The 22,456-nt window shown below is 37.1% G+C and overlaps 2 protein-coding genes across 2 annotated transcripts in view; one reads left to right on the top strand and one right to left on the bottom strand.

The window, feature by feature from the left end:
* The first annotated feature begins 665 nt into the window (after positions 1-665).
* On the top strand, positions 666-17,859 carry LOC125856462 (sterol 3-beta-glucosyltransferase UGT80A2-like). Its single transcript, XM_049536018.1, has 14 exons — positions 666-1,009; positions 2,099-2,277; positions 3,163-3,405; positions 3,729-3,840; positions 8,105-8,275; positions 9,127-9,190; positions 9,327-9,384; positions 9,526-9,703; positions 15,043-15,173; positions 15,717-15,819; positions 15,928-16,004; positions 17,044-17,091; positions 17,170-17,319; positions 17,427-17,859. Exons 1-14 carry the CDS (start codon positions 868-870, stop codon positions 17,598-17,600), a joined length of 1,830 nt encoding a protein of 609 aa, XP_049391975.1. The 5' UTR covers positions 666-867; the 3' UTR covers positions 17,601-17,859.
* A 507-nt stretch (positions 17,860-18,366) lies between these two features.
* LOC125856463 (protein LUTEIN DEFICIENT 5, chloroplastic) overlaps positions 18,367-22,456 on the bottom strand; it is an 11,930-nt gene continuing 7,840 nt past the window's right edge. The window contains exons 9-15 of the mRNA XM_049536019.1: positions 22,036-22,068; positions 21,854-21,934; positions 21,685-21,767; positions 20,790-20,921; positions 19,097-19,157; positions 18,922-18,987; positions 18,367-18,747 (exon numbers count right to left, since the gene is read on the bottom strand). Of these exons, the coding sequence (XP_049391976.1) occupies positions 18,574-18,747; positions 18,922-18,987; positions 19,097-19,157; positions 20,790-20,921; positions 21,685-21,767; positions 21,854-21,934; positions 22,036-22,068 (630 nt within the window). The 3' untranslated portion in view covers positions 18,367-18,573. The remainder of the gene's footprint in view (positions 18,748-18,921; positions 18,988-19,096; positions 19,158-20,789; positions 20,922-21,684; positions 21,768-21,853; positions 21,935-22,035; positions 22,069-22,456) is intronic.

Raw genomic sequence — 22,456 nt, 5'->3', positions numbered from 1 at the left:
TTTTTTTGGGGGGGGAGGGGGCGTGGGTGATCGAGGATCGGGATGAAAAAATAAAAAATTGAAGTTGAAAATATTTTTTAAAAACAATGAAAAAAATTGATAGGGGCGGGAGGGTAGTGGGTGGGAGTAAAAAATAAAAAATTGAAATTAGAAATATCTTTTAAAAATAATTTTTAATATTTTTTTGGGAGGGGGTAGGGGTAGGGGTAGGGTAGGGGTGAGGGTGGGTAAAAGAATTGAATTTAAAAACAAGCTTTAAATTATTTTTTTTTTTTTGGGGGGGGGGGGGGGGTTGGGGGTTGGGAGGGGTGGGTGGATGGGTCGGAAGAGAGTTTTGGAAAATGTTTTTCTTAAGTTTTGAAGGGAAGTCAATTTTCTTAAATTTGAGGAAAATGAGTTGATTTGAAATACATTTTCCAAAACATTTAACCCAACCAAACATGAGAAAATTGAAAAATATTTTCCAAAAAATGTTTTTCTTCATATCAAACACACCCTTAAGCTAAAAAATAATGTATAATTTTATGCGGAATAAAAGATTAGCGGGAAAGAAAAGAATTCGAAGGAAGGGTAAAGAAATAAGTAGTTGCTTGTTAGAAACACACAGTACGTGGCCTGACGTTTTGAACAACGTGTCTGCCCCAAACTGTCCCCTCTTTCTGTGTATTGTTTTGTGCATGTCTTTCCCCGCCCCTTTTTCCTCTTCCAATTCTTCCTTTCTTGCGTCTTCCTCCACCTACTATTTTCTATATTCCCCTACCTTAACTTGTTCTGGTTATCTGCTTTTTTTTTTAAGATTCTGTTTCCCTGTTAAAGTGGAGAAAGAAAAGGAGACCCCTGTTGATTTTCCTTTCTTTTGGGTTGTCAATGGAGGATTCGTTGGAAAAGAATAATGGGTTGAGGGATTCGGGTGAGGTTCCGGTTGATATTGAAATTGAAATACAGGGTGAAACTAATGGGAATCAAACGAACAAGGAGAGTATTGATGCTAATTGTATCAATGTGGAAGGTATCGTTTTCTTCGCTGCCATATATTGTTTATTTTTCTTCGATTTCTGCTTTATGAATTCTTAACAAGTCTTATCTGATTCATATTTTCCTGAGAAAAGGATTGTTCTTACGTTGCTATGTTGCGGCTTCGCATTTTCCCTTTTTAAAAATAAATAAATAAATTGGAGGAGGGGAAGGGGAATGGGAATTAGAAGGTGGGATATTGAACTTTACCGATAAACTGAAAGTTCAGGTAGCCAACCAAATAACTGAGGTACAAAGATCTCTCTTCCGCTTGATTAGTTATATGTCATTTCCTTTTTCTTACCAAAAAATATGTCTCATTTTATGCATTAGTGCTTTAGGTGAATGTTGTCCGGGGTAAAAGATTGTGAGAAAATGTTTCAAGTTGCACTTAACCTTTTTGCTCTTTAAACAGGGAGGCTAGGGCTCTTAATTTCATATTTACTTGTGAACACATTAGACTTTGGTAGTCTAGGATGGCGGAGGGAGCAACTGGAAAACATATCTAAGGGGGTCTAACTTTTTTTTTTTTTAAACGTACTCTTTAAGTTCTGTTTGTTTCTCTTTTGTTCATTACAAACCTTAGAGATTTGCCACAAAGAAGCTGAATCTTTGTGCTTCCTAGCTAGATACTTGAGGTTCTGTAGAGGGTTGGGTTGTGATTGCTTTGTAGTGTTACAATAGACATCACACTTGTATGCATAATTCTTTGACACACTGAGAACTTCCTTCCTTGCATCATCACCTTCTGCCCTTGCTAGGAACTTTGTTGAATCAACTTTCCGTTATAATACTATCTAGTATTGGTTATTGGATTTTTCTGATGGCTGATAAGTTTGGGAGACGGAGCTTATATCTCCTTCGGGCAATTAATTTGATGTCTAATGTACTGTTTATAGTTCTAAGTTCTAATCGTATACTGTGGGGACAAGTCTGCTTCTAATTACTTACTTTTTAGGGACTTATGCAATTGTTAATTTATCACTTCCAAATTCAATTATTTTATATCATAGTTTATTATTTGATGATTATTCTTAAGATAATTGTCACTCATTTTGTGTCAATATTAATATTTTACTATCAGGATCTGTTAGCGGGAATGAGACTGGGCATAGTGCTACAAATGTGGAAAAGCCTGTGGAGAAATTGGAACCCGGCACCAGTCAGCCAGTTAAAGCTGGAAGACAAATACAAAACCAGAACCGAGCTCTACGTCTGCTAGCAACAAAGCTTTTTGATGATAGAGTTCCTTTAAGAAAAAAGGCAGGTGTAAATGACAAACTTGTTTACATGTTCTCTGTTGTATCTGTTTCTGATTTGCCTAGAGATCTGGTGGAGAAGCCTCACATTGTTGAGATCTTCTCGATATTTATTCGGTACATCTTGTTGTTGGATGCTACTTGTTTTCCTTTCATCTATTACTAAAGCCTTCTTCATTCTTTCCGTCCGAAGAAACAGAAACCTGTGAAACCACAAGACTGAGACGAATGAAGCATTTTAAAATAGGCATATTTAGTATCTTGTGTAAGAATATGACATTAAATTGCTAGAGTTTATACCTTTCTGGAGAAACTAAAGAACTTGCTGCTAAACACTAATTATTGGCACTTTGGGTTCATAGAAGATGTACAAATCGGATCCTTGCACTGAAACAGCAAGATCCATATCTGTATTAGCTTGTATGGATGTTTGTTTAAGTGTATGTAGTGTTATTTTTTATTTTAGGTATTAATTATTCAAGCTCCAAAATTTTTTGCTCCTGGTTTGGGGGTGCCAATTTCCAGTTTTTCAGACTTTCCCATGATACAGACCATATGTAATCATTCCTTATAGTAACCTAAATTTAATTTGGACATATTTAAATGTAGTGAAATTTAAAGGTCTCTTTCTACCTGATCTGCTCATCTGTTCATAGGGCCTTCACCGTTGTCTTTCATTTAAAGGGGCAAAAGGACAATAAATGAATTTACTTGGTTTCTGTTCATTTACCATCACTAATGTGAGGTTCAGTTGGCTTTATCATGTTACAGTAGTAATGCGCTAACAATGGATGATCCTTGTTACCAGACAACCATCATCTTTCAGAAATTGTTTTTTATGAAACTTGTACCTGTTTTTGTAATTTGTGACAAAACCTAAAATTTGCAGCTCAAATTGTTCAATAGGCTTGCAACTGTTCAAGATGATGGTACTGTGCAGTTTGAAGTTCCAGGGGATATTAAACCCGAAAGACTTGATTTTGGCACCGGAGTTGTTTACAATGGAGCTTCAGGTGAAGCAGCAAATGATGTAGCTGATATTCCAGTAGTACCTCCACTACAAATTGTTATGCTCATTGTTGGGACGAGGGGAGATGTGCAACCCTTTGTTGCCATTGGGAAAAAGCTTCAGGTTTACTTGCCCTTCCTACTCAACAAATACAACCATCTATAACTTACTAATTTACTACATTTATTATTTAACATATGCACTTGCTTTTCCTATTAGTTAGAGATAACTCATATACATCTTTACGATCCATGAATTTCTGGATGATACATGTTACCCTCCTTTAACAATGTAAGTATGCAATAATGATATCAATGTTTGTTTAAGAAAATAGCATCCGTAGCATTTCCTGGATGGAGTCTTTGATAATTTATAATTGTTCCAGCTAATTTTGAAGTCGAGTAATAGGCATATTATAGCTTGGAAGTGGAATTTATTTTTTGCAGGAAAATGGTCATAGGGTGAGACTAGCAACTCATGCCAATTTTAAAGAGTTTGTATTGGGTGCTGGATTGGAATTTTATCCTCTAGGTGGAGATCCAAAAGTTCTTGCTGCATGTGAGTAATCACTGGAAACCTTATCCACTGCCTTTTTTATTATGTCATATTTCTCATATTCAGGTTTTAGTCAAGCATACATATCACCACTAAAAATAGTTTTCAGCTTCTATTTCTAGTGCTCTAAAATGGTTTATAGTTGAGTCGAGGGGCTCATGATATATACCGATAATTTTTTCTTGCATCAGTTTTTGTAATCTTCATCCTCAGAGCTATTTTATATTTGTCTAATTGGTAACATCTTTTCATCCTGGTAAGAAATTATAGAAGTAAAAGCTAATTCAGTCCCAGAACTCTTACATTTGTCAAGTTACTTGTTCATTTAAAAGCCGTCGTGCACTGAGTTGGTGATGCAATTAACTTCAGTTTTCAGATATTAAGAGTTTAGTGAAATACTTGCATCAAGGTTGAAAACATTTAACTTTTTCCTTGTTATTACCCTGAAAATTTGAGACCCTACACCACAAAGTAGAAATCATATTGGAAGAAATAAAAATGGGAAAGCATGAAAAAACTGTAGACTTTTAGCAATAAAAGAAAGATTGGACTCAGCAAAGGCTGTTTCATTGTAAAAATGATTTTTACCCTTCAAACAGTTTTGCTACGGGGCATCTGCAGGTCGACTTCCAATTGCTTTGTAGACTTGATTTCAGGACTTCAAACTCTGCTGTGGAATAGAAACAATCTAAGAACCATATGAAAAAATAAAATATTCAGAAGAACTAGTATTACTTTATTTTAACAAGTTAAGGTGCTGAAAGTAATCTAAAAGGGATGTCTAAACCAGTTTTCCTTTTGTGGCTACTGCTTCACTGCATATCTTGAAAGAATTGAGTATCAATACCGTGATCTATTCTGTGCTCCCTAAGTCATCATAGCTCTTTTGAGATAACCAGGGAATCCTAAGGACCTGTGGCGCACGGTTCATAACTCTGTGGATTATGAACCTGCCCTCTACCCTTCTCTACTTAAAATCCAGGCTTTTGACTATTACAATGTTTGAACCTGTGAAGTGCGGCTCATTCACACATCACTTGTCGCTAGACCAAAGCCCTAAGTCATTATAGCTTAAACATGCATAAATCTTTATTTTGAATGTAACATGCATAGCCTTTGATTAAAATTTGGTAACCTTTTCCATTGGTATTTGGTTTTGGGGGGCCCTGAACAAAAAACAGTTTAATTATTATAAAAATTTAATAACCTGTATATGTTCGTTTATAATAGTAATATTGTCATTATTTTTTTGTTATTATTATTAGGCATAATACATAGATATTCCCTTTGACTTGACTTGTTGGCATCTATGCCCTCCAACTTTAGTGTGCACAAGTAGACACTTAAACTTGTATAAAGTTGAACAAGTAGACATGTACGTCCTACATGGTATAATACACGTGTCTACTTGTTCAACTTTATAAAAGTTTAAGTGTCTACTTGTGCACACCCAAAGTTGGAAGGCATAGATGCTAGTTGAAGCCAAGTTAAATAACATGTTTATTGTATTATGCCTTATTACTATTATTATTGCTATTGCTTCATCACCGTCATCAGAATCATAACTGTTAAGATATCATTAGTTTGACCCTCCTATCCATGAATATACTTAACTAGAAAGAGGTTTAAGATGTTTGACCTATAAAAGTTGTTTAAAATAATACTCGCTCCATCCCACTTTATGTGGCGGTGTTTGACTGGGCATAGAACCAAAGGAAGAAAAGATTTTTTTGGAAACTTGTGGTCTAAAACAAGCCACAAACATTTGTGTGACTACAATCATCTCATGAAGGGTAAAATGAGAAGCTTAAAGATAAAATTGTTTCTAGGCAAGGAAGTATGACAAGTTAAACTGAAAAGAAGTATGACACATAAATGGGGACAGGGGAGTACTATTATTATTATTTTTGATGAAATGACAGAGGGAGTATTATTAGTATATGACACATAAATGGCGACAGAGTTGGAACAAATGTATACCAAGAATTCTTGGAATTCCTTGGGGATTCTTGATTGGTGCTGAGCTAACTATAGCGCAAAGCCGAATCTCTTTGGTTAATAAAATCCAACAGGTTTATCGCTCCCAGGGGGTGCAGATTCATAATAGGCATATAGAAATTATTGTACGTCAAATACATCAGAAGTGTTGATTTCAGAAGATGGAATGTCTAATGTTTTTTCACCCGGAGAACTTATTGGATTGGCGGTATCACCGTCTACAGGTCGAGTCATGAGATCTAAAGTGCAAATACTCGACGCCGTGAATCAAGAATTCGGATGATATACATACGAAGGCGTTGGTCCATCGGTGCCTTAGGGGAAATTATAAAATGGATTTCTTTTTCTTTTCAAAAACTCCATTTTTCTCATTTTTCTGAGCATGTTTTTGAAAAATTCACTTCATTGAGTTAGTCAGACCACCTCTTCTCTTTATATGATAGTATCTATCGGTACTTTCCGGTACTTTCAAAGTTGGAAGAAAGAAGGAATCACTCAATTCTTGGCTGCTATCATATATTAGATAGCCTGCAAATCCTTTCTATACTAATCTAATGTAGAACCTTACTCTCTATATTACATGACGTGGTGGAAGTCATCAGTTCGAGCCTGATTATCCCTAAGCCCAATGTGAGTTTTTCTAGTTGGATTTGCTCCCCCGACGTCTCTCAATGAGAATGGAAAAGAGGCTCGTGGGATTGATTTGAAAGTGGCAAAGAGGGTAGCTTGCTTCTAGGCAGAAGCTTTGCGTCTCACACTTTGATGAGTGGAACCTCTTGTCCCCTCTAATCCGCTGTGTTCTTAGCGTGCCTGATCCAGTTATAGAGCCTATTATGGTTGTCGAAGAGGGAGTATTATTTTTTATTTCTTTTTATGAAATGACAGAGGGAGTATTGTTAGTGAAATGGTGTCAATGATTTGAGAATCTCTCAAAACGGAACGAGTCCTATCTTACAATGATGACTATTTCATGGCATGCTGTGGTGAGCCAAAATTCTAAGAAAGAGGACACTGTTTTCTTCACTTGATTGGTAGTATGAGGGGGGAGGGGTTGTTCAGCCTCACAATTGAAAATTTCAGGAGGAAGATGGATGGTGCTACAGGTGTAAATGTTGGTGAAGGTAAGATGTGTGGATCACTCACTGTTATAATGCTGGGTGGACGTGCTAAATCAGTTTGGAAACAATGGGCGATCTGAACTACAGTAAATGATGTGATGTGATGTGATGTTGGATCCCCGCCATGTAGAGCACGTGATGTTAGCTTGTTTGGATTTTATGTGTGTACTTGAGAGAGAGAGAGAGAGAGAGAGAGGGGAATAGAAGAGCCTTGTCAATTGGGGTCACATGATTTCGTAAATATAAAATTTATTTCTAGCTAAATTTTGGTGCACCCATGAGGTTTCTGCTAGCATAATTGCATAAATAACATGACTGGTTGTATTTGTGGAAAACTATATATTTGTGTGAGCTCTCTACTACTTTCAATACCACTTGCATCAATAGGCTTTAATCCCACAAAAAATAATTAGCACTTAATTAAAAAAGGAGTGAGTGGCTGCCAAAGTACTATGCTTACAAATGTGGAATTGGGTTTTCAGTGTGAAGTAAAGCATGCTAGAGAGCTCCCTTGGAAGTTGTTTGCAACTCAAGAATAACAAGATTTTCGATATCCTGTAGTGTGTACAGCTAGTGGGTTAAGGCGAAGAGTAAAGCTTATCCAGAGCACTTTTCTTATTGCTTTTTATGTGTGTTATGGAGAAACCAAGGAGCACACTTGTTGATAGCCTTTTCAGATGGCTTTTTTTTATCTTTGGAATGTGGTTTCCTGTTCATGTGAGGTACAGTTTGGTAAAATATACAAGTGATTGTACATGTATAAGCTTTGAAATTGGATCCTCATTAATTGGGGAAATTGATGCAGAAAAGAAGAAACAATTTGATGCGCCAAGCTTCTGTCGCAGTAGTTGCAGATATATGCCATTCGTCTGTCCTCAGCCTTAACTCGCCTTTCTGCCTGTATATTGTATTGAAAGAGAGAAATTCCTTTCTCAATTTCACTTAATATGTTTGGTGCTTAAAACAGAAGTATTATGGTTGGACTGTTTGTACTTTACAACTTTGCTATATATTGATGGTCGAAAATTGTTGATGCACTCCTCTCTTTCTCTCTCTCTCTCTCTCTTTGTTACTTTTTGTTAAGAATTGCTCCCTATCAAATTTAGTAAATACAATCAGCAAACTTGATCACTGCATATATGTTCTTGCAGACATGGTAAAGAATAAAGGGTTTTTGCCATCTGGACCTTCTGAAATATTTATTCAACGTAATCAAATAAAAGATATTGTATTCTCCTTACTACCTGCATGCGTAGATCCCGATCCAGAGTCAAATGTTCCATTCAAAGTAAATGCCATTATTGCCAATCCTCCTGCATATGGTAAGACTATCAGTTTGATGAATTACAATATGAACTATTCATGCTTTGATAAGATTGCTTGGGTTGTAAGTTTTACCTTCACATTGTTGCTAAGAAACATCGTCATTCCCTATCTTTGTCTATGTCAAAAGGATTGGTTCTTTGACTTTTGAACAACTAATGTTGTCAAAAAGTATACTCCATCTATTTATACAGTGGGTTTTTGTAAAAGTAAGCACAAACACAGAAAACAATAGATGAGATTCCAAGTTTCAGATAAACTGATTCCTCTTCTTCCCAGGTAATGGATCCAGCAGTTGTTTGATTTTATCTATATTTTACTTATCCATTCCATGCCAGTGGTTGGTTTGTGACAAATACTAGCCTAACCTTATTGCCAACTGATGTGTCTTTCCATAATCTTAGAATGTCAGTTTGCACTAGTCATATAGGAAGTGATGGATTTTTTGTCGAAGTTTCTGTTTGGATAGCATTGCTCATACTTAAAGCCAGTCAGTTCATTACTGCATGGAAAAATCAGCAACTTAATATTTATACATTCTGACCTTGCTGATGTTTTATTTTAATGAGACATCAGTTTTCACAAAGTAAAGACATTTGACATTTAATCTGTATAACTTGGTTGTTACGCCGTTGACTCTTGTCACAGGTGCTTCCTGTCAGTATTGCTGGCATCTGGAAGAAATTCTTCTTATTTAAATCATCTTGTTTTATTTAATTGGAAAAAAGATTTTCATTCAAGAGTACAGTAATATCTGCCGAATTTTATCATGATTGATGATATGCTGGATCAAGTAACATTTCCCACGTATTTGTGTGATTCAACTTATCTGTTGATTTGACTTGTTTAGGACATACGCATGTAGCAGAGGCCCTCCAAGTACCATTGCATTTATTTTTCACAATGCCATGGACGTAAGTGGTCTCCTTAAAAAATAGAATTTTTCCTCAGGTTTCTTTTGCAATTCTCGTTCTTTCTATCTGGGTAGGATTATGGAGTTTCTTGTAACATGCAACCTTTCTAAAATTCCCTATTGTCATTCCTTGGCAGGCCTACTAGCGAGTTTCCACATCCTCTCTCTCGTGTCAAGCAGTCAGTTGCTAATAGAGTGAGTTTTTTATGACATTTATTTTCTCTAACATTTCAAAGATACCAGTTTCAGAAAAAAGAAAGAAATTCTTTAGCATTTCGACTTACACTTGATTCTTTTCTGTATCATTTGTATTTAATTTCTGAATGCCTTGTGCAGCTATCATATCAAGTTGTTGATGGACTGATCTGGCTTGGGATTCGGGATGTGATAAATGACTTTAGGAAGAAAAAGTTGATGTTAAGGCGATTAACTTATTTGAGTAACTCCAACAGTTACCATTCAGATGTGCCTTTTGGGTATATATGGAGTCCACACTTAGTTCCTAAACCCAAAGGTCTCTTTCCAAATAACTTGTTATAGACTCTACCTTGTGAGTTGCATGGTCATGATGCATAGTGAATTTTTGATGGCTCATTTACATAGTTTAATTGTCCTTGATAATAAATTGTAGATGTCTTTGCCAACCTGTTTGCCTTTTTAAGTACTTCACATTTATTTGGTCATGAGGAGAACACCCATTGCTTCACAAGTTGAAAGTTGAAATTTAATTGAATGGCAGATCTGTCCTCGTTCGCTTTAATGTCCCTAGATGGTTAGTTTGGACCTAACAATTTTTAGGTTTGGATTGCATTCAGAAATAGCTTTTGTAGTCATTTGGAAGCTGTTTATTGGGATGACTATGTAATAAACTGTTCCGGGTTTGAACAAGCTTTTGTATCTCTTTTCTTCCCAGGACATTGAAATGGTGGATGTTTGGCTAGACACAACATTAAATAAGATTTAGACCATACGGAGTCGGTTTTGTTAGGGAGTGTTTTATCCCCCAATGTGGGACTTCCCGGATTTAGTTGGGCTCCAATGTGAGTACAGGACACCGGGTGGAAAACCAAAATAATAAAATGGCTTCGAAGTCGAAAGGAGGTGTTACCTCCCAAAAGTAGAAACAAGGGACTCTTTAGTGGGTAATAGAAGGCTCACATATAACTCCAGATACCCCAGTTTTGTCCTAATTAAGTTATATTCAATTTTACGTTCTGTGTAATTTGTTGGGACATTTAATCTAGTCCCTTATACATTCATTGGTTAGGTTCATTTTGATGTTTGTAGGATTGCTCTCCTGTTTCTCATAAGAGGGATGCAATTCTTCTCTTTTCTGTAGATAACCAGTAGGTCTGCATCTATGGATAAATGAGATCTGTTGCTTCATTAGTTTAGTTTATCATCTTGGTAAGGTATTCTCAGTGTTGGGAACTACACAAGTATTCTCACATATAGTATACTTGTGAGGAAGTACAGGACTGTTTTAATGTGATCATGAGCCGTTGTTAATAGTCCATAGATGATTGTTGTTTCTTAGTTCATGTAGATAGAACAGAACTTGCCACCATATTTGATTGTTGAGATAGGAGTTGAAGTTGTGTGGGAGTTCACTGGTGACTATTCGTACTGTTCTACTATCTGAGAAGCATGGTTGAGGAAGTTTTGGGGGCTTCATCAAGAATTAGTTTACAAGGGAGTACAGGCAGAATAATGCTCACTATGCTTTTTAGCTAGAACCTGCCAGTGGTTTGGGCTTGGGACTTCCATGTTGGAGGTCTCAAGTTCGAAACCCTGTGCCAGCGAAAGCAAGGAGTTTGCCTTCTGGGTCGAGCTCGTCGCACCGGGCTTGCCTAGTGCGGGTTACCTCTCCTGTGTGGTTTGTGAGCTACTGCATAGGAGCGCGTGACTGCAGGTTTTCCTTGTCATAAAAAAAAAAAAAACCTTACCTCTTCTTTGAAGTAGTATTTCATGCTTAAGAAGGACCGGTGAAGAAACCCTTGATAGTATTGTTCTCTTCTGTACTAGTAAGAGAGCACTCTCTTCTTGTGTTGGGACTACCTTCTGTACTAGTAAGAGAACACTCTCTTCTTGTGTTGGGACTACCTTACTTTTCCTTTTCCCTTTCTAGCTCTACCTGCCTCTATTCCCCCCACCCCTCTGAAGTAACTCGGTTCGAATGGGTGGAAAGGTCTAAGGTTTACATGAGAAGGATGATTTTAAGCAAGGGAGCTCTGTTATGGCTCGACAGAAGGCTTCGTGAGGCATCAAAAATAAGGGGGAAAGTCTTAAAACTAGGAAATGCAGAGATATTTCCACCTTTCTATACTTTGCTCTGAAGTTCAATAAATATGATAGATTCATCTCAATATTTGCAGTAAATGGATTGACCAGATCTGTCATCATTTTTCCTGAAAACAGCTTTAATGAGGGGTCGAGGGGGCTCAACACAAGAACTGAAGTCTTCATTTACAAGGAAGCAGTTACACAGATTACATTAAATGCTGAAGCGATCACTGCAGTTGAATACACTGTAGGGGAAGGGAGCTATAAAGAAGCTTTACACAGAAACAGATGATCACTAAAGGAACATGAGACAGTGGGGGGAACTTCCTCCACTCCATGGGTGGAAATGAGCTGCTCAGCAGGTGTCTGCTGGGCAGTTTCCCTGATTGCGACGAGATCCTTACTCGTAACGACATAAGGAGATGGGATCAACAAGCATGGAAAGGGGTACACAATCTCCAGGTGTTCGATTTGAATGGAATTCAATTTCTTTTTGAATTTCCGTCGCGAGAGATTGCTGAACACATCATGATAGGAGAGTGGAAGAGACAGGGCATAGGATTGAAGCTTGAATGGTGGTTACCAACTTCACGACAGGGTGTTCTCTTTACCCATCTGGGTAGAAGCGCCGGCGAGATATAGAAGGGTTAAGGATGACGAGCCACGGGGTCCAAGGTGAAAGTGACGAGGAGGAAAGAAGATGACAACCTAGGTTGTAGTATGAAAGGAAAGGAAACAAAGCACATAAGAGGAAATAAAGCTGCCGGAAATATCCTTTGGATATTGAGGGTCCCAATGAGGAAGACATGTGGGATAAAAGCAGGAGTAGGACACGTGGCAGCTGGACCACAGGGTTGGGGTCAAAGGGGACACCTAAAAACAATGGGCTAAAAATCCTTCTATATAAGGACACATACTATCCTTCAGAAATAGAAGGGCAATGCATTGGGTTTGTTATTAAGCCTACCTTGCCCAAAGCTCAAAGAAATTAAGAACAACTGAGCCCTTCACAAATTTTAATTGTTAGCCATCATGTTCACGAAGAAGAAACACAAGGAAAGGAGAATAAAATTTTGCATGGAGGACCAATCGCTACAAGGAGAGAAAACCATGATAGGAAGCAGTACTATGGATGCCTTAGCCTGGGAAGGAGAGGGGATACAAGGTGATGATCCATATCAGATAATGAATTTCAGCGATAGAGCCAGTACAAGTGGACGAACTGATCAGTGAGGAGGAAACAAAGGAGAAAGACACGTTATGGATACACCCCCATGTCATCAAACTAGGCAAGAAATTTGGGGCAGATTTTGAGGGGTGCGAGGAGATAGCGTGTGGATTGTTGTTCAGGATTGATAAGAGGAGAGAGCTGGAACAAGATCGAAAAAGGGAGGGGAAACAGGAGAATCTCTAAGCAGTAGTCCCAAAGGAGGTAAGGAACCCGTCTTTTTTCATGAAATTCAAGGAAGGGGAGCCAAGAGCAAGAGGGAGAATCACATCAGCGGGTATATCAAGAAAATAAAAAAATTCTCATGGAATGTAAGGGGTTTAAATGGGGAGAGCAAAAGAGCTTTAGTGAGAAATTTGATGCTTCAGTGGCGAAATTTCTGTGTCGGTGGAAAAAAACTAGCAAGGAATGAGATTAATTACTATCAACAACTCTAGGAGAATTTATTTATTTTTTTGACAAAGGGAACAAGTTTGTATATAAATTTTCAGCTCCAAGGCTGGGATCCCAAGAATTTACATCATAGAGGTAGCAGGTAGCTACATACAAATTGAGTAGGCTCAGCAACCCAAAAAAGAAAACCTATCTCTAGGTCCTATTTCATCTTACAAGTATCCTAAAATGTCTACAATTGCTTCAGGATCATCTATATACTCAAAACTACACCAATAGCAAAAAGAGATAATGCAGTTCATTTTAATCCTAGGTGAAGGACTACTGATACTTTCAAAACATCTTAAATTTCTCTCCTTCCAAATGGTCCACCATATCACTGGTGGGACAATTCTCCATCTGATTTGGTCTGTGCTACCACTACCCTCATTGTTCTCACTTACTAGAGTCTGACCTGCCCTTTCAGGCATAGTCCACCTTATGCCTCTAAAACTTGTAAACAGGTTCCATAGTTGGCTAACCACTTTACTGTGTAAAAACAAATGGTTGATTGTCTCTGCCTGTTGCTCAAACAAATAGCATCTTGGACACATTTGTATGCCCCTCTTTGTGAGGTTTTCTTGACCATATTCTCTTAAATTCCCTACTATGAAAAAATTACAAAAATCGCTACTCTCTCCTATTCTCGGATACATCACTTTGTGCGATGTATAAGTCGGATACATCACTTTACGGGATGTATCAGTTGGGTACATCACTTAACGCGATGTATCGGGACATACGCAATGTATCTGGACGTTGAGCAAACCTATTTCACTACAAGCCAAGTGAAAGCTGCTGCTACTTTAGGAGAAATTCATATGTCTGCTTTTGGAAGGAGTGGAGGGATTGTGGTTTGTTTTCCTCCAACCTGGAGGGGGAAATGGTGGATAGTTGTGACCAAATGGTCACTGGTAGATTTGAAGAAATTAATGAAGAACTAACATGGCCAGTAGCTAAGAGAGCATGCTTAACACAGGAGGCACTGAAGAAGACGGGGCTACAATTAGTGTCCACATATTTTCTCTGCAATGAGACAGATGAAACCAATTGACATCTATTCTTGCACTGCAGAGTTACAAACCAGTTTTGGGCTTTGTGCCTGAGGCTCACAAACACCATCTCAACAATGCCAGAACACGCTGCTGACCTAACCTACTAAGTTGATGGATTAGGAGAGGGGAGGAGCAAGAGCCAAAAGAAATGGTGGAGAATGATCCCACCATGCATATGGTGGTCAATGTGGAAGAAAGGGAATGGAAGATCCTTTGAGAACAAATCAAACTCCATACAGAGTGGAAGAGAAATGTATTGTATCTTTGTATTTTTGGTGTAAAAGGGAATGTATAGAGGAAGTAGAACAATTAGTTGATCTGTTAAGCTCCCAGTAATTAGCCTTGCTCTTTTCCTTTCTGTTAGCAATTTATGTCTAGGTAGATGTTACCCTTTCCCGCGTCAACTTCCTTTGTAGCTTCTAAGTTGCTAAATTTGTTTCTTCAAAAATATCTGTATCTGGTTGTACTTGGCATAAATATATGCAAAGTACTTGATTTCCAATCCTATTTTATCACCAAAGTAACCAACGTTTTAGATTTTTAAAACTGTTATTTATTCCTTTTTCACAAAATTAATCTGGGAGAAACCAAGTTAGTGCATCTCTGAGTGTAACATTCTGCTATTCCTTCTGATAAAGATGGCATGCTGCATCACCAAGGTTACTGTATATTCTGCAAGTAAATTTCATTAGAAGATAAAGCTTCTTGCTTTCTTCATTTTCTTCTGAACATGAGTTGAATTGTCACTAAAGAGTTGTCCTTTTATCATTTTGTTGCCTTCCTTATTACCGAGGGAATTGTCAGCAGAACATGCCTGTCTGAGTAACACTTACATTTCTATTGGGTGATTTGCAGATTGGGGCCCAAAAATTGACGTGGTGGGATTTTGTTTTCTAGACCTTGCTTCCAATTATGAACCCCCAGAATCACTCGTTAAATGGCTTGAAGATGGTGAAAAGCCTATCTATATTGGCTTTGGAAGTCTTGTAAGTCGACCGCCAATAATTTATTTGCTGCTATGAGTCTAAACTACTCCCTCTATCGATCTTTACTTGTCCACTATACTATTTTGGGACGTCCAACAATACTTGTCCAGTTTATAAAATCAATGAATCATTTAGCTTGTTGTGTCATTTTTACCCTTGCTATTAAATACTATTATTTTTCAATGTTTAGATGACTTATATTTAACAAGAGTGATTTGGTAAAATTACCCCTATCATTTACTGGTTCTTAATCCCTGTGCCAAGTCAATAGTGGACAACTATTGTCAGGCAAAGGGAGAGGGAGTACATGGGATTCAAGATCAACTGAAATATTATACTAATTTATGTTGGTTTTTAAGTATCAAGCTTACCTTTTTAAGTCTTGTAAGTATTACAATAACCGCCAGTGATTTCTATCTTGATATTCATGAGTCTACCCACATCGGATTCAGAGTCAGCTGAAATGTTATGCTAATTTATGTGGACTTTTGAAGTATTATGCTTAACTTTTAGTGTCAAATTTCTCAAGATTGTTTTTCACAGCCTGTTCAAGAACCTGAAAAAATGACTGAGATAATTGTTCAAGCTCTAGAAATTACTGGACAAAGAGGTATTATTAACAGAGGCTGGGGTGGCCTTGGGAGCTGTAAGTACTCAAATTTTTTATTTGTCACATCATGCGTACAACTAACTGCGGTTCACAAGGTTTATGATTGATTGTATTAGCTGATAAGACTAAATCATCTTCTCCCAGTGAAGGAACCCAAGGATTTTGTGTACCTGTTGGATAATTGCCCTCATGATTGGCTATTCCTGCAATGTGCTGCTGTGGTACAACCTCTTTACCTCATTTAATTGGTCTGTCTTCATCTAAATTTGCATATGCTCTTTCATTTCCCCATCTTTTCATCTTACACTGTTTAAGGACTGAATTGGATTGATGATTAGTGATGTGGTTATGAAATAAATTTGTAAGTTGATGAATTGTGATTCTGCCCATGCTTTGTGTCTTTGTATCACATCTACCACAAATATACTTTAATTAAGAAACACCCTGGGTGAACCACTAGTTTATTGATCCAGTTCAATTCTTGGATTAGTTCCTAATTGCCGTCTACCCGATTATTAAAAGCTTATCCTTCTTTTCCCATGGCTACAGAAGGTCATTCTGCTTAGTATTTTGGGTTATGGAATCTTAATCTACACTTGACGGGAAAATTTAATACGAGTTTGAATGTTACTCCCTTTGTCCCTAATTACTTGTCCACTTTTGAATTGACACACCTATTAAGAAAACAATTATTGACATAGTTAGTTTACCATTTTACCCCTATTAATTATGAAGTGGATGAATTAACGACTTAAGATTTTCAAAAAGTTCTACCTTTTTCAAAGTAATTAATTGAGGGTATGATAGGTAATTTTTTTTGGTCCTTTCTTAATTTGTCAAAATGGACAAGTAATTAGGGACAACTAAAAAAGGAAAAGTGGACAAGTAATTAGGGACAGAGGGAGTAGTGAACAACATCATGGATACTTTTTTTTTTTTATAACATTTCTTTTGAGTCGAGGGTCTATTGGAACCTCTCTAATCTATATCCCACAAAGGTAGAGGTAAGGTCTGTGTACATCCTACCCTTCCCAGACCCTACTTGTGGAATTACATTGGGTATGTTGTTGTTGTTGTATATAGTGCATGATCTGTATTGGGACAAATTATTTATATCATGTGCAAGCCATATGTGCATAAACTTTAACCTCACCTCAATTTGATAAAGTAGTAGGTCAATAACATATTTTATAAAGTTGTTCAGCCTTTTGTTATTAAACAGCCGATGATATGTGGAGATATTGTTGTTCATTCTTCCAGGTACATCATGGAGGTGCTGGAACAACTGCTGCTGGACTAAAAGCTGCAGTAATATTTGATTTTGAACATCATGATATTCCTGTATATTGTCTTATTCTGATTGATAACATTTTGGATGATTTTCAGTGCCCAACAACCGTGGTACCTTTCTTTGGGGATCAACAATTTTGGGGTGAACGTGTGCATGCCAGGGGAGTAGGTCCTGCTCCCATCCCTGTGGACGAGTTCTCCCTTGAAAAGCTGGTCGCTGCCATCCGGTTCATGCTAGATCCAAAGGTAGTTAGTTTCTTCCTAGTGTTTTATTTATTGTGATTCTGGAGGGATGTCCATTATTATGATACATGCTGTTGCTTGATGAGTGATATACTTTTGTGGCGGTACAGGTAAAAGAATGTGCTGTAGAACTAGCAAAAGCCATGGAACATGAGGATGGAGTGACTGGAGCTGTGAAAGCATTCTATAAACATTTCCCTCTAGAATCACTTGAGCCTAAGCCTGAGGTTTCGCCTCGTTCTCCCCATTTCTTTTCCCTAAGACGCTGTCTCGGACACTCCTAATTTTTCTTATTCAAATTCTGCTTCTGTATGATTCATGTTGTAGTAGAAATAGAAAAGCTTGCTGGATGTGTAACCCAGGTATAAAAAAGAAACCATAAAATTAGAATTCGGGACCATGTCCCCGAGTTTTATTGTATTTCCAATTGTGAGGTTTTGTTTTTGTTTTTGTTTGGAATGGAGTGAAGAGTTAATGGGTGGTGGTTAAAGAAAAAAGAAGATTATTATATCAAAGGTAGTTGTGTATGGAAATGTTAGTTTTTATCTCTTGATGTGAAGCTTGATGAAGCAGTCTATATCACGAGTTCTCATGGTTATTTTCCCAGAAATCTGAAATGTTGGGGTAAATCATACAAAGAGCAACTTGAATTACTTAATATAAATTGAGAAAAAAAGAGCATGAACTTTTACTTATATACTAAGTGTTTAATTTTCCATCTGGTTAATCTTCTCCTCATTCTCCCTTCCTCTCCTCTCTTCTATGTAGAATTAAATAAAAAAAGGGGAACTGAAAAAAAGTGTTTCATGAATAGAATTAAAACTTTCCCTTTGGTATCTTTTAGATTGAATCTTTCTTCTACCTTCACATTCATCAGAATCAGTAGAGCAATTTCTGTAGAATAGATCTGCTTTTAATTTTGCAGTTTTGTTAGACATAAACTCATGTTGTTTTGTACTAGCACTAGTATTGCCTAAAGTAATTAATATTAATGGGTAGGGAAATCAGAAGAAAAGGTATAACTGATGATTACAACAATCGATAGCTCAATTGAAATGAAATTTAACCATTTCAAGGCTTGATAAAGAATAGGCCACCAAAAGTGGATTCAATTTTAATGAGATTTTTGCCTATAAGGGTCCATTGTATACCATTACACTTGCAGTGACTTCCTTATCTCGTCTGACAGCATTAAGGACCCTAAACATACATAGTTCCTTGTTTGTTACATGCTGCTGTTGCTTGTATTCAGTTCTATTATGGTCGAACAGTAGAGGCTTCAGCTTCGGCTCTTTCGCTTGACACTGAGTTGATATCTACTTCTAATGTTGCCATCTCCAATTTGGGCATTACTGGAGGTCTTGTTCTTCGTGTTACAGTCATTTTTAATCCTTCTGTGGTGTGGATAGTAGCCCCAGTTGTCATTTTAACCTGCAGACAAGTTGATTATACTCAAAAGTTTCTAGTAGGTAAGTAAGATAAAGAAGTCATATCCTAAAGTTCATCCAGGTGTAAGAGGTACAGAGACAACGTCGATGTCAGTAATAAGTCTTATCATTTACCAAAGGGAAATGCCAAAAATTAAGTGAGGACAGCAAAACTCACAGGAGGAGCTCCAAGAGCCATTTGAAAATCAAATCGTCGAACAAGCATTGCAACTGCCACTAAATTCTGAAGATAGATAAAAATTATGAGGGGAGCTCTTGAAGATATACCAATGTTAAATGCAGTAATGATAAGCAACGTCCTCACTACTGCAGTATACTATTTAAAGGATTACCTCAAATGTGGCAAACATGTCTCCAACACATTTTCTTGGTCCTCCGCCGAAGGGAAGGTAACTGAAAGAATGGAATGGAAAAAGCCATTTTAGCTTATGTCTGTTTCAAGCTCAAAAATGGAGGAACATAAAGATACTTTCCCATGTTAAAGCATACTGATATTAGCTCTACATGGAAATAAACAAAGAGTGCTACTGATATTCTAACAAATTGCCTTTGTCAGCTGTTATCTGAGATGAAGTCGGAAGTGGTTTCATGTATGAAGAATGCTATGTGGCATGATTGAAACATCACTTGGTGAACTACAAAATTTGCAAAGTCAAGATTCTTCAAATAACTCAAAAAAGGACTGTGCAGATCCTCGTCATCTGCAAATTTCCAATGCAGTGATCTTTTCTCCTAAGGGTCGTTTGGTTGGGAACAAGTTATCCCAGGATTAGTGCTGGGATAACTTATCCCACCATGTATATCACACCAAACGAAACCACCTTATGGGAGTTATTATAAACTACGTCAGAAGAAAAATGCAGTATAGAGAAGGGCAATTTCAAGTAGGAAAGAATGGACATCTATGACAATAAAGCATTATTTGCTTCGTAATTGCCGACCAAAACAAGAGATTGACTGGTTAAATTCTAGAAATATTGGTTGCACAGCAACCAGAAACCCAATCAACAATGATTTACTTGATAAAAAAGTTGAATTATGTTTTAGGTAATACTTAAAATTCCAACCATTTGGTGGATCCTCCCAGCATGCATAACTTAAACTGTATTTCNTCTGCAGATCCTCATCATCTGCAAATTTTCCAATGCAGTGATCTTTTCTCCTAAGGGTCGTTTGGTTGAGAACAAGTTATCCCAGGATTAGTGCTGGGATAACTTATCCCACCATGTATATGGGATAACTTATCCTTATGATATAAATGATGGGATAAGTTATCCCAAACATGGCAACCAAACAAGATACAAAAATTTTATCCCATCACTATTTTCTTATCCCTCACACCAAACGAAACCACCTTATGGGAGTTATTATAAACTACATCAGAAGAAAAATGCAGTATAGAGAAGGACAATTTCAAGTAGGAAAGAATGGGCATCTATGACAATAAAGCATTATTTGCTTCGTAATTGCCGACCAAAACAAGAGATTGACTGGTTAAATTCTAGAAATATTGGTTGCACAGCAACCAGAAACCCAATCAACAATGATTTACTTGATAAAAAAGTTGAATTATGTTTTAGGTATACTTAAAATTCCAACCATTTGGTGGATCCTCCCAGCATGCATAACTTAAACTGTATTTCCAATCTATTTCACCGATGTTAGACTGAAGGGAGAGTTCAAAGTGTAAAAATATCTATCTCATACTTCTCTAAATGGTGAAAGAGACCACATATAACATGGCTCAAATCAATAAGATCAAAATAGTGATGACGAACACAAAAGTTTTTGAGCTCAGTAACTCTAATTTGAAATGTCAACTACCATACATATGATTGCCTTCGGTCATGTCATTTCATTGGTAAGTCATTAGAAAGCAAAAACAGTAAAAAAAAACCATCTCTCTAATACTGGGATTAAAATTAACATGCAATTCAAGAATGACAAGTATTTAACCAAAAATACAGACAAAATTGAGCTACCTCTTCTGTACACAACACACTAATGATCTGACAACTGCAATACCTGAAATTTTGGTTCGTCTCATTTGGGTTAGGTCCATCAAGTGGCCACCTCTCAGGATTGAATCTATCAGCTTCTTCCCAATGATTGGGGCATCGATGCAAGTTCCAAACAGAAATGAAAATGTCTTCACCCCTATGAAAGTGCTAAAATAATTTCAGAATATGATGATCAAAAGATGATCTAGAACCTAGACCAAATTATGGCCACCAGCTAAATATGGTGCAGATGTAAGTTCCTCTTTCAAATTTTATGAAGATATGACCACAGTTTCATTAAGCATGGGCCCCATGTCAAACCCAAGTGTTTGAAAATAATAGACGTTAATAGAAGTATATGACCAATAGACCTCCATGTTCTGTGCTCAGCTACTATTATGCCAAGGGAGGACATCAGGGTGTAAATCAGATGAGGAAGAGAAGTCTGCTGAAACTATTTCCTAACTACCAAAAATGCTTTAAGATTAGAGCTGACAAAATGACATCAGTATACTACTATTGGAAATATTTATGGAGCAAATGTTTCTGCAAACTAGGAACACCAGTTTATTTCTTTCTCTGAGCAAGATAGAAATTATCTGCAGTATCCACTAGTTTAAGCATCTCTGTGCCCTGAGAGTACAAAGTGCCCAATATTGGTAGTAAGCTCAATGAGGTATTATTCAAAAGCAAATGCTGGCAAAGGCGATCAGTTGATTTTCATTATCTAACAGCCTACACCTAACAAGCTAAAAGCAAGCTTAATTATTTCTTTTCATCCCTTTGTTTCTTATTATTTCTGTTATGAGGGAAGGAGAGATGCATTTTCAGTCTCTCCAAAGATTGTATGCACTTGTGGGACAAATATTTAATTGATCAGGCTTGTGCAAAATGCTTTTTAGAACATATTTTGGGATAACCTTTTAATTGGGTAACCTCCAACTACGTCCTCTTCAATAGAACGACGAATCAAGACTGGTGGCTGTGGATATAGTCTTAAAGACTGCAAAACAAAAAGAAGAATTTCAGAAAGTAAACACTTGGAAGCACAATAAAAGGATTTATGCTTGAAGGTAGCATTCATCTCACCTCATTAATCACACGAGTTGTGTATCTGAGTTTCTTTAGATCTTCAATGGTTGGGAACCTATCCCCTAGAACTGAATCGACCTGAAATTAACAATAAATACACTATATATCAGATCCAAGTGGCTGTTCTCCATAAAGCTGATTTAAAAAGTCTAAGTGAAAACACTTATATTTTAACCCACCTCATCTTGAAGCTTCGCCATGACACTAGGTTCCTGCAGTTTATCAGGGTTGAAAGAGAGGTCAGATACTATAATGAAGAACTTCACAGCTACCTAGCTTTATCTCCTTTTCATATCTTGAATAAATCATAATTTCCAAAAGTTTAACCATGAGAAACACATTCGCTCTAGCCAGTATAGAGTTGAAGTGAAACGCAACAAGCAGATGATCTAAATTGACACTTACAAATTCTATCAAAGATGCACATAATTTTTACAAGGAAAAAGCTTCACATAGATCTTAAAGAACATCTGCATAGAGTTATCTGAACTCCGACTTCTCAACCTTCTTGTAATTGATTGTTATTCTATTTTATGGAAGTCATATGCACATAAGAGCATATACATATGATTAGTTATGCCATGCTACTGTTACTCATCC

Source organism: Solanum stenotomum, chromosome 2 (assembly GCF_019186545.1).
Source record: "Solanum stenotomum isolate F172 chromosome 2, ASM1918654v1, whole genome shotgun sequence".
NCBI lineage: Eukaryota > Viridiplantae > Streptophyta > Magnoliopsida > Solanales > Solanaceae > Solanum > Solanum stenotomum.
The sequence above is the reverse complement of the archived record's forward strand: the minus strand, read 5'-3'. Positions and strand labels throughout refer to the sequence as shown.

Bases quoted from the DNA above. Each gene is read 5' to 3' on its own strand.
- LOC125856462 (XM_049536018.1), top strand. From the start codon at position 868: ATGGAGGATTCGTTGGAAAAGAATAATGGGTTGAGGGATTCGGGTGAG. The intron at 1,010-2,098 runs GTATCGTTTTCT...TTTTACTATCAG, and splicing joins TAATTGTATCAATGTGGAAG to GATCTGTTAGCGGGAATGAG. The intron at 17,092-17,169 runs GTAATATTTGAT...GATGATTTTCAG, and splicing joins CTGCTGGACTAAAAGCTGCA to TGCCCAACAACCGTGGTACC.